We start from the raw sequence: 12,309 nt of genomic DNA, 5'->3' as shown, positions 1-12,309 counted from the left end.
GAAAATGTTTCAGAATGTTGGAGGACAAACTCAGACCTGAACTTTCTCCTTCTGCTTTAAAGCTTTTCTCTGTCCATGGAGGATCAGTGCGTCAGCGCCATTTTTTTGTGTGTGTGCTCCAGCTGTGTGTCTCTCGCTTGTGTGAACCAGGGTGTGTAGTGTGTCTGAACATCGTTTGATTAATACTCCATCTATAATCTTTTTTTGTTAAGGGCAATCTAACTGATAAAACCTCCGCAAATATGCACATAATTTAAACATTATTAAAACCTTTGATAGATCTGTATAATGATTTGCCATATATTGATAATTAACGTATATAAAAGATGAGAGGAACTCTGAAACATTAAAAAAGTTCACTGAGGCAGTGAGAAACAGAGGCAGAAGGATAAAAGTCTGTAACTTATCACTTAGGATTCAAAGATAATTAAACTAAACAGGGATTTTTTTTTTGACAGTCCAGTTTAATGTTGTCCAAATGTGAGCTTTATGCACCAAATGTAAGTCGTCTTTTATTTAAACAGATGTTTTAATTAATGTTAGACACATATGAAGACATTTCCACCATACAGTTTAAAGGAGAATAGAGCAGAGGACAGGAGAGTTTGACAGTCGTCATTCTCTGGTGGAGATTTGTCAGAGTGAAAATTAGAGATGTTCTTGTTATCTGCTGTAGTTTGTTCCTAATAAACAGCCAATTAACAGTATTTTAATATTAGCATAAACTTAATATCCATTGAAGAAAATAAAAAAATGACTGTCTCTAACAGTGAAGTCTGACATATCTCTGTAGTGTATGGTGTACAGGGAGAGGTGCTTTCCACCGCTTTCCACATTATTATGCAAACGATATTTTCCTCTTATTTTCCTAAATATTCATGCAAATGACAGAATATTTTTCAAGTCATCATCCGTTAGAGCATAATTCAAATGTTTTTGAACAAACTTCATAATAACCATTGTTTTTTTTTTCTCTTTTTTAAAATAAAAGCCTTAAATGCACTGTTCCACATTATTATGCAGAACAGAATTTTAAGAGATTTTATAGGTTGTAATGAACTGAAAATGGTCATTCATTGAATTTGCAGCATAAGGAGGTCAGATTTACTGAAATCAAAGCTATTTCAATCAAAAACATCTTAACAGGCAAAGTGAATTAAGAAGAGAGCTGACAGTGATCATATTGAAGAGGGAAAGTAGAGCATGTGTGTCATATCATACCCTTTGTACCAAATTTGGCATATAACTCATGGTTTCCAAACACCAAAATGGCTAGTGGAACTACTGAGTGGCTAGTAAGTTTGCAAAGCCACTAACCACCTGGTATGGTCATACTTGGCCGTTCCAACTTCCACTCAGTCACTACATTTCTCAGTTCTTCTGCCAAGTGCGCACTTGTGTGACTTTCATACAGGGGCTGAGTCTGCAGTACTGCGCTCTTTATCTGCCATTCGAACATATAGTGTACTGTAACAGTCAAGTAACTCTCCATTGCCCAGGAGGTCCAACTATCCGTGGTCAGAGCAAGGCTTTGTGCTTTAGCCAAACCATTTTCAATGGTTTTGTGCACTTTATCATAGATGTTAGGAATGTCGCTGAAATGTGTACGGCAGGACACAACATAACGTGGGTCAAGCGTTTTCAATAAGTGATAAAACCCCACGTCTTCGACCACAGAAAAGGGCTGCAAATCTTTTGCAATAAGTGCTTCCACTGCACGGGTTATTTTCTTGTGTTTGTCTGAAGTGGCACGGTAGGTCCATTCAAAAGCATCTTGAATAGACAGCTGTTGTCCGCTGGTGTTACCTTTTCGGGTTGCTCCACTGTCCTATGTTCTGGAAGTGTTATATCAGCTGGAGGTGCTTGGTCATATTGCTCGTGTTTCCTTTTAAGTTTGGGACACGTTTCAAGCAACATTTGCAAACAGTAAAACTTCTGTCTACAGTTTTCACTCCCTCGTTGTTGTATTCGAAGGCAAACCCGAAACTAACTCACACCGCTGATTTAAATGAAGCCGGTGCTTCTTCAGACTGTTGTCTCTCAACTCCTCTGCTTGTGCTGGCCATGCCTCTTTGTTTTCCTTTTTTTCCGTTTACGTGTGTGCGCTGCGTGCGAATCCAGCTCCAATTACAACAGTGTGAGGGGGACTGTGTGGGTGGAGCAACAACAGTGATTGGACATTAACTCATTGGGAGGGCTCTTCTCCTGCCTGGACAGATGCCCATACACACAGACACAAACACACACAATGGCCTGTAAAGCATCTGTGCAAAATGAATTAAAAATCCGAAAATCCCCGGTCCATAGGGGCGTATTTTCCCGTGCAGAGCAGACCGAACGGTTCAATATTTTACCGAGTACCGTTGCATCCCTACTGGAGATGGTCTAGTAACCTTGAGATTGTGCATATTTTTCCACAATTTTGCTTCTTAAGTCCTCAGACAATGGCAAGTTGCAGTTACAACAGGCCTGTTGCAACTGCATGTACTGATAACACAAAAAAACAACAGCTGAATAACTGCACAATAACTGATAACCTCATTTAAACTAAAACAGCAGGTATGGGGCAACACAGACAGCATCTCTGTGCCATACGATCACCTCTATACTCCCAAACAAGCACGATTACAGAATATAATTCTGATGTTATCACAGATGATCACAGGTGAAATGAAGCCTACCTTTAGACGTTTACTCAGCAAGCTTATGCACCCTCACAAAGATTATTTTCTGTTTTCGAAGTCTCATCAGTTCCATTAAACTGCTGAGATGGTGGTCTCTGAATCAGTTTGAAAGATGGAAAACTGTGCTCTACAGAAATGGGCATGATGTTGCAGCAGCCGTTCACGGGTCGAAAATCAGGTTTTTCATGCAGTGTTTCATTTTTGAGCTCAGACTTTACTGGACTTGATGGTGGTTTTGAAGATAGGTTAGATCATGATCTGGGGCTTCATTTATAAAACATTGTGTAGGATCCATAGTAAAAGTGTACATGTGCCAAAAAGCTGAAAATGGCATGTGCCAAAAAATAATCTGATTTATAAAACCGTACGTACGCACACCTGCAAACACTTTTCCCTTTATAAATCACAGTCCACCTGGAAGATTGCGCAGGTGGATTCATCTCACATCCCGCCCTCTACACACCCACATTTTACCATGAATGGTCAATGCCAAGTACCTCATGAATGTTTTTGCATATAAATAAGCCTGCTGATCGATGGCATTTTACACTCAATCACGGCAGAGACGACAAGGAAAAAGAATTTCACGGAAGCCGAAATAGAGGTGCTTGTGGGTGAGGTGGAGGCCAGGAAAATGATTTTATTTGGTGGTCACAGTGGCATCACTAATAAAAGAATAACAAGTAAGTGGCAGCACGTCATCACCGCTGTAAATAGTGCGAGTGCCACAGAGCGATCTGCAGTCTGTTCCCTACACTGCTGTGCATCAGGATGATTGAGTCATGTGTTGACCCACGCCATCGTGCCACTAAATTTGTCAAAACCACGTTTGGGGTACAAATGATTTGTATATTTATTGTATGCACATTTTTTCGGTTCACAAAGACAAATTCATTTTCACTCAGAGCCCTTAAAGCAATGTGAGTTCAGTCAGTTGCGCTGATTACATTTGGGAAAGCGGACTTTGCTGCAATTGCCTTTTAATGTTGGCCTGTTCACCCACAGTGTAAGGAAACCCGATGTATCGACTGGTCATGTTTATAATGCCATCCAAAACAGCTGGCATTATTGTGCTGAGGGACGACTGCGATATCTCAGACCAAAGGACAGAATTTAACTGTATTATATCATACCCAAAGGGGCTTTAGACAGAAAATGTAAAATTACACATTGTTAATCATATCAAACACATACCTGTTGGCTAATTCCCGCTGGAAGGAGCCGGTTGCCAGAAACCCCATTGTGGTCAGCACCTGTCTATGCACCGGGATGGCGCAGTTCCGGCAGGTGGTTCTGATACTGGGCCCAGTTCAGCACATAGATCCAAGAGCACTGCTCTAGGGAATCTTAATCGGCTTATTAGTCAGTCATCAGCATGAGCCAGGAAATCTTCGTGGTTCCTAAAGTCTGTCTACATCCTGATCCAACCATTTGCGGGATCTTCCAGCAGTGCCAGCACATCCATTGTGCAGCATTGTGCATGAGTGTCACCGCACTATTTATATACTAACTCAGCAATTAGACTGATTGTTACACACCTTGTCACAATTAATACTAATCAATGAGTGCTATCCACCATTCTGTATCATTTGAAGATGAAAGTATGATATATGAACATTGTGCATACAGGAGTAGGTGTAATGGCTCACTAAAGAAACACATCTATAATACTGCAGACTTGGGTGTTTATGATCACACGGGTCTATAAGTCTGATATGTGATGACATTAAATGTATAAGATGAAACTGGCTTCAGTTCACCACCTCACCATCTGTGCCGCAAGTTTCCCCGTCTCCAAAATGTTTGTGCGCAAGGATCAAAGTTGAAGTACTGGTGCACACATTCTCCCGCCAAGTTTATTTTTATAAACACAACCTTTGCGTGGAAAGTGGCGTATGCCACTTTCAAGCCCCGTTTTGTGTCTAAGCAAGCTTTATAAATGAGGCCCCTGGTAACGTAGCTTCTCGCTGAGTTTGAGTGGCCAGTGATGTTCTGTCAGTCTGTTATCATGACCTGTTTGGTGTTTAGCTAAACTTGCTGCTGGGTTTGAGCCATCAGGATTCCAACTTACATTCATGAAAATAAACCTAAAAACTTCTCTCTTTGTTTCAGAAGTCCTTCCTCCTTTGAAGTTGTTCTTTTTAATGCTAGCTTCCAGATAGTTTTGGACGTTTGGACATGCTGCTATATCAGCTAACTTTGTAAACAAACTACCGGTGTGTGTCAGTAAACTGGGCTGTCATTGGCTCATAACAGTTGAGGAGGGAGGCGGGGGTTGGATGAGGCTGGAAGTGCTGATTGAGTGACATGTCTATCGGCTTTATTTATTTTTTAAAAATCACTTGTATGAGTATTCAGACCCTTTGCAGAAACATTGTACATTTAGCTCAGATTCACCATGGTCATTGAAGCAGCTTTTGGTACCTTTGGCACTGTGGGCAGGTGCCAAGTCCTGCTGGAAATTGAAATCAGCATCTCCATAAAGCTTGTTAGCAGAAGAAAGCTTGAAGGTCTCTAAAATGTCCTAGTAGATGGCTGCGTTGACTGTGGACTTCAGAAAACACAGTGGACCAACACCAGCAGATGCCATGGCAGCCCAAATCATCACCGTGGAAACTTCACACTGGACTTCAAGCAACGTGGATTCTGTGCCTCTCCACTCTTCCTCCAGACTCTGGGACCTTGATTTCCAAAGGACATGCAAAATGTACTTTCATCTGAAAAGAGGACTTTGGAGCACTGAGCAACAGTTCAGTTCTTTTTCTCCACAGCCCAGGTAAGACCCTTCTGACGTTGTCTCTGCTTCAGGAGTGGCTTGACACAAGGAGTGCCACATCTGTGGCCCATGCATAGGGCCAGGTCTGCACCCGCGGCCCTGTGTGGTGGCTCTTGAAGCACTGACCCCCAACAGCAGTCCACTCCTTCGTTTCACGTTCCTCTTAAGGCTGCTGTTATCCCTGTTTCCTGTGCACATTTTTTTCTTTTTTAAACATATTTTGGATACAGCACTTTGTGAACAACCAGCTTCTTTAGCAAGGACCTTCTGTGGCTTACCCTCCTTGTGCAGGGTGTCAGTGACTGTCTTCTGGACATCTGTCAAGTCAGCAGTCTTCCCCATGATTGTGTACCCTCTGACCCAGACTGAGAGACCATGTAAAGGCTCAGGAAATATTTGCACATGTATGGAGTTAATCAGCTGATTAGAGTGTGACACCATGAGTCTCCAATATTGAACTTTTTCACAATATTTTAATTTTCTGAGATAGTGAGTTTTGGGTGTTGATTAGCTGCATAATCATCAAAATAAAAAGAAATGTGAAATATATCAGTCTGTGTAAAATGAATCTATTTAAAATATGAGTTTCACTTTTTGAATTGAATAACTGAAATAAAAGAACTTTTTGATGATGTTCTAATTTATGAAGATGCACTCTTAATATCTTTTTTTGTTTCTTCACTTTTCTACAGCACTATGGATACTGAGGGTTATAAAGATGATCAACACTACGCAGAACCAGAGAGGCTTTGGCATGTGAGGCAAAAATCAGAAGATCTGGATCTAAGGAGCAGAGATGGGGAGGGCTTCATCCTGGTGGAAGCTTTTCTTTCAGGAGGAGCACCGTGGGGATTCACGCTCAGAGGGGGGCTGGAACATCGAGAACCTCTGCTCATCACCAAGGTAAATATTCTAAAGGACTACAGTTACATCGAAGGCAGCTGAGATGCAAATACTGTGTAGTTTTGCTGACTGGAGAGGAAAAACCATTAAGAATTATTTTCACAACATAAAAAAGATGTTTTTTTTTTATTATTCCTGCTGGTTTAGCTCAGTTCAGAGGCTACAATCCTCATCACATTGCTTATGGCAGTGTTAATTTTGGCAGCTATTTTTTAATTTTAGTCCTTTTTTTAGTCTTTAAATGGAATGCATTTTAGTTTTAGTCACATTTTAGTCATTTCTATCCTTTCCAGTTTTAGTCTAGTTTTGGTCAACGAAAACTCAAAACATTTTAGTGTAGTTTTAGTCCATCAAAGTCCTTACATTTTAGTCTTTACTTTTTGTCCAAGCACTTACTTTCTTGCCTAAATCTGGTACCAAATCATGGTAGTGTGTTCTCTGCACCCTGCCAAACCTGGGGTCCCTGCTTTCTACAGCTGAGAGGCAAAATTGATACAGCTGCATTGTTTTTTGACAGATTTACCCACGGAGGAGAAATATCACAGATTTTGAATGTCTGACAAAAACTACATTTCATTTTAGTCTAGTTTTAGTCATCTTGACAAAAACGAAACTCAGTTTTTGTCAGTTTTAGTCATCAAAGATCTGTTTTTGTTAGTTTTAGTCTAGTTTTTGTCATTGAAAAAAAGGTTGTCGAACATTTTTAGTCAGAGTTTTAGTTGACAAGATTAACACTGGTTCATGGGTTCAACTCCTCATGTTGATGCTGTTTGGGGCATTTCCTCCCACCTTCTTCTGTCTTTTTAAAATCAGTCCTGACATGGTAGATCTCAAAAGCCCCCAAAATTCTTTAAAAATATCAGTTTCAGTCTCTAAATAGAGTTCAGTTTATAATTTTCTTACATTAAATATATGGGAAATATTTCCCATGAAGAGACAACTAAATCCTTCATGGTTTGATTGTCAAATGAAGCTCAGCAGTGTGGTTTTAGAAGTACAAATACTGTTTATTTTCTCCAGATAGTGGATTTTATTATTAACCATATCATCATAACCTTCCAAGATAGACTTACCAGTAGCTGCTTTAGTATAAAACTATGGTATTGACACCACCTTATTGTTCCTGTAATGCACAGGTCCATACACTCCCCTCAAAAGTATTGGACCAGTGAGGCCAGTTCCTTTATTTTTGCTTTAGACTAAAAACATTTGGGTTTGACACAAAAAGATGAATATGAGATCTGAAATGAGATATGAGATCAACATTTCAGCTTTTATTTCCAGGTATTTACATCTGGATCTGATACAGAACTTAAGGGATAGCATTATTTGTAATGGAACACCAGATTTTTAGGTGAGCAAAACTATTGGAACAGATGGACTTAAAATGGATTAAAGTGACTAAGACTAAATATTTGGCTGCAAATCCTTTGCTTGCAGTAAACTGCATCAAGCCCGTGACCCACTGACATCACCAAACTTTAGCATTCTTCTTCTGGGATGCTTAATGCAGACTTTCACTGTACCCTCTTTCAGTTGTTAGTTTTGGGGTCTTACTCCCTTCAGTCGTCTCTTTAGCTGCTAAAATGCTCTGTAGGGTTTAAGTCTGGAGATTGACTTGGCCAGTCTAAAACCTTCCTCTTCTGGCCCCTGATGAACTCCTTTCTTGTTTTGCCAGTGTGTTTTGGGTCGTTATCTGGCTGCATGATGAAGGGTCTCCCAGTCAGTTTGGTTTAAACTGGCAGACAAAATGTTTTTGTAAACTTCTGAGTTCATTTTGCTGCTGCCATCATGTGTTACATCATCGGTGAAGATTAATGAGCCCATCACAGAAGAAGCCACACAAGCCCAAGCCATGACAATACCTCCACTGTGTTTTACAGATTAGCTTGTATGTTTGGGATCATGAGCAGATCTTTTCTTTGTCCAGACTTTGGTCTTTCCATCACTTTGGTAAAGGTTCATCTTTGTCCCATCAGTTCATGAAACTTTATCTCAAAAGGTTTGAGGGTGATCTCTGTACTTTTTGGCAAATTCCAGCCTAGTGTTCCTGTTCTTCTTGCTAATTTTTTGCATCTTCTGGTGTAGCCTCTAGGGGTGTGACGAGATCTCGCGCCATGAGATCTCGCGAGATCAATATTGCGCAGACAGTAGGAGCAGCAGCTGTCCTTACAAAAAAAAAAATACCAAACTGGACGTTATAATAGATCACAAAGATGCCCTGGACTCTTTAAAACTGTTTTTGGGCAATCGTCCTGGAACTGTGCGCAGAGCTGCATCTGGCTTTGGAGCGCGACAGGAGCCATGTGCTGCCTGTAACCATACAGGTGCTGACCACACTGGGGTCCTTAGCAACCGGGGCATTCCAGAGGGAGCTTGCCAACCGATCGGGACTCTGCCAGTTGACCCTGAACCGAGCCATGCCAGCCGTGTGGGACAGAATTATCTGCATGTCCACCAGGTAGCCTATATCAAATTCCCATACAATGCAGCTGAACAGGTCAACATTAAAGCGCAATTTGCAGCGAGAGACGGTTTTCCTAATGTAATTGGAGCTATCAACTGCACACACATTGCTATAAAAGCGCCATCACATGATAACTTAGTATATGTCAACAGGAAAAATTTTCATTCGTTCAATGTACAGATCATATGTGATGCGCAAATGCAATTAACCAACATTGTAGTGAGGTGGCCTGGTTCAAAGCACGATTCATACATTCTGAGTGACAGCATGGTTGGGAACAGACTACAAGCTGGCACTGTGCACGATGGGTGGCTTCTTGGTGAGTAAATTTATTTGTTTAATTGTCCTAATATTAATCCCCCTGATGGGCATTGAACATGTGCGCCCCTAAATACTATCCCGTCTTCACAGCACCATTACTTGTCAGTGGTTAAAGTTAGTGACTTGATGTTTTTTTGCTGGTTAAAGTACAGCTTCAGACCTTTCCAACAAGCCCCTGGTTGTCTCTGTGTGCAAAATACTCTTGTTAATAACCCCGTGCGTAAAGTGTGAAATGTCTTAATCAGCCTCACTTTTTCTCTGGCGCACTTCTGCATTAATTTGCAACAATAGTGTGGGATCCATGTAAGTAGTGTATAAAATTAACAATTGGAAACTGTAAATCAAGTTCACTTTGTCTGCTTTGCAGCGACTCTCTGTTCAAACGGGGTGAGCCCCCCTTCTCCTGTCCCCCCACCTGTTTTGGCCACACTTTGGTGGTGGGCTGCTGTTCTCCACTTCACATCCACCTTGATGTTGGACCACTTCTTCTTCAATTCAGCATGTGTGCACTTTTCTGACCCCACAGCATTGACAGGCTCACACACATTCTCCCTCACTCCTCTTGCGTTTACAGTTTATGCCGACAGTGTGCCAAAGAGGACATATTTGCGCGCCTCCTCTTAAGTTAGAAGCGTCTCCAATTTGCTTTCTGTGAAGTTCTTCTTTTTTCCCGTCTTACTCATTCTTTTGTTTTAATTTTCTGATCATGCAGAGAGGGGGATCTCAGGTGCAGGGCTCATTTAAATATGATTTGTGTGATTAAATGGGGGCGTGGACAGGGGGAGTGGGGTACTCCAACATGTGCGCTAAATTCCACGTTGATTGAGATGTACAAAGGAAATGTGCTAGGATTCATGCGTGCACACAGATTCATACATCTGGATATTTTTATGCGTACGACGTTTTCTGGATTTGAGCATACGCCATGTTTCAGTAGGAAATCCACACAGGTCTTTACCTGAGGTATGGCTTTGAGCTCTTCTAGCATCATCATTTCTTTGGATCCCCATCTTGTTGGGCATTCAGTGATGAGGCTGTGCTCAGGAAGTTTGAGCTCCATTTGTGCTTCAGTCATTGCTGCCTTCTTCCAACTGTGGGAGACGTGCCCCACCACCTTCTTGCACAGCCCTATTGCTAATGACACTGTCATCTTTGAGTGTATGTCCTGTAATACAAAATTAGTATAATATAAGAACAGTGTAATTTATACAACTTGACTTGTGTGATACAAAGTTATCAACTTTGGAATAGACACAGACATTCACTTTTTGTCCATCCCTGCCTCCCTCCAACTCTTACATTCTCACACACACTCACTGTCTCTCTCTGCTCACACACAATCAGGCACACACATGCACATACTAACGTGTAGGTCATGATACTAACTTACGTACTGATGGAAAGATGTAATCGGTGCCCAAAACGCTGGAGTCTGATCCATTCATTTAGCTGTGCTGCCATCACCATATTCGATGCTGCGTCCATCGTTATGCAGTTGTGGTTTTCTTCCTGTAGATCTCAGCTGGCAAGCCCCCCTCTTAGGTTGTCTGCAGTGTTTTTCCCCATGTAGTCGTCCGGGAAGTAGGATGCTCGAAGGCAGCGATCTTTGAGGTTAAAGTCTTCTTTAATGTAATGCACCATAAGACTCCAGTATGGTTCCAATGTACGGCTTGACCACAGATCAGTTGTTGTTGCAAAAAACTCCACTGTTTCTAGATCCGCTGCCACTCTCTGTCTGCATTTTTTATTTTGCTCAGGTATGGCAACCTGGCTAAAATGTTTGCAGGAGGGTATTCTGTACCGCTTATCAAAGCTGTAAACCCAGGCTTGGTCACTATACAATGGACATCACATCTTTCGCTATGAACTCTGTTATTGCCTGAGTTATTTCCACGTGCCGTATCGAGTTATGTTCATCAGGAGTAATACTTTCAAAGAGTTCGGTCAGTGATCCCTGTCGGCTGGTACTTTGCTTACTGGAAGTTGAGGCACTGGTCACTGGTGTTTTAGCCATGCAACTATTGTACATTAACCTTGCAAAGCAGATGGATATGCCAGTTTCTGTGCTTCTCACTGCTGAATCCATCTTGCAAAGCTCCCGCTTGAACCGTTTAAGCCCAGTTAGAAAGTGACAGGACCAATCAGCAATGAGGGGCAGTACTTTCTGGAGCGGAGGAGTCGTGATGTAAACAAGCAGCAACAAGGGCCCGATGCAATTATGGCGGAAGACATTAGCGTGGATGCTGCTAAAGCGCCAGTTTTATCAGAACTTGACGACATTTCTTCGTTAAAAGAAGAACCTTCCCTGGAAGGTTAGATTTTTTTGTTCAGTTTTTGTTGTGACTAATATAGTCAAGATAATCATACCACTTGTAAGTAGGATTGTATTATTTCAAATTAATGTATTGCATTTATTTGTTAATGTGACTATTGAAGCTATTTTCACCACTTTTAAGTTGAACTGAGGTTATCTGGTTCAATAAAAAATCACCCAAAAGCTTATCTAGGCAGATATGAGTACTGGGTCATGACTCTGAAATGGTAGATGTGAAATGTCAAAAAATCAGATCTGGATTGGAGGCTGAAAATGCTGATAGGAGCATCCCTACCCTCACAGTATTAACCTGCAGATGCTGCTGTCCTGTGCTGGATTATTAGTGCTTAGTTTTCTAACTGTTTTATCAATTTTACGCTAGTCAACGAAACAGTTTTAAATTTTCATTCAACAGCATCCAACTGTGATGTTTAAGAACATTCCTAGTTGCACCAAAAAAAGGGGAAAAGAACATGCAAAGCAAATAAACAGAAAGAGTCAAATCTGCTTTTTCACGACTTTGTGGAGTAAGAGCTAAAACATGCAAAGAAGCGCCTTTAAGAGGAAGAACTCTTTAACCTTCCAATTAGTTCTGACATCCACTGTTATCTTAGCTGAGTGATAACCATAGGAGCTCACTTCTCTGCTGACTGTGTAATGATTTACCATAAAGACCTTGCAAGTTACTTTGACATACCAGCACCTGTTTGTCAGGAGCTGTGTCTCCGCTCCATTTTGGCGAAGCTCAGTCCAAAGTTCAACTCTGGTGGCTGAAATTCAGAATCTCTGGCCCCATACCAGCATAGAATCAGGTAGGAGAACCTTCACCCAAGTTAACACAGGT

At 41.3% G+C, this 12,309-nt stretch overlaps 1 protein-coding gene across 2 annotated transcripts in view; it reads left to right on the top strand.

Annotated features, from left to right (window-relative positions):
- Positions 1-12,309, top strand: part of shroom2a (shroom family member 2a) — a 144,480-nt gene that overhangs the window by 19,386 nt on the left and 112,785 nt on the right. For both annotated transcript variants that reach the window (XM_041791221.1, XM_041791220.1), the window contains exon 2: positions 6,153-6,363. In XM_041791221.1, coding sequence (XP_041647155.1) covers positions 6,257-6,363 — 107 coding nt within the window. In that variant the 5' untranslated portion in view covers positions 6,153-6,256. The remainder of the gene's footprint in view (positions 1-6,152; positions 6,364-12,309) is intronic.

Source organism: Cheilinus undulatus, linkage group 7 (genome assembly GCF_018320785.1).
Source record: "Cheilinus undulatus linkage group 7, ASM1832078v1, whole genome shotgun sequence".
Lineage (NCBI taxonomy): Eukaryota > Metazoa > Chordata > Actinopteri > Labriformes > Labridae > Cheilinus > Cheilinus undulatus.
Note: the sequence above shows the minus strand (reverse complement) of the source record. Positions and strands in the feature narration are given on the sequence as shown.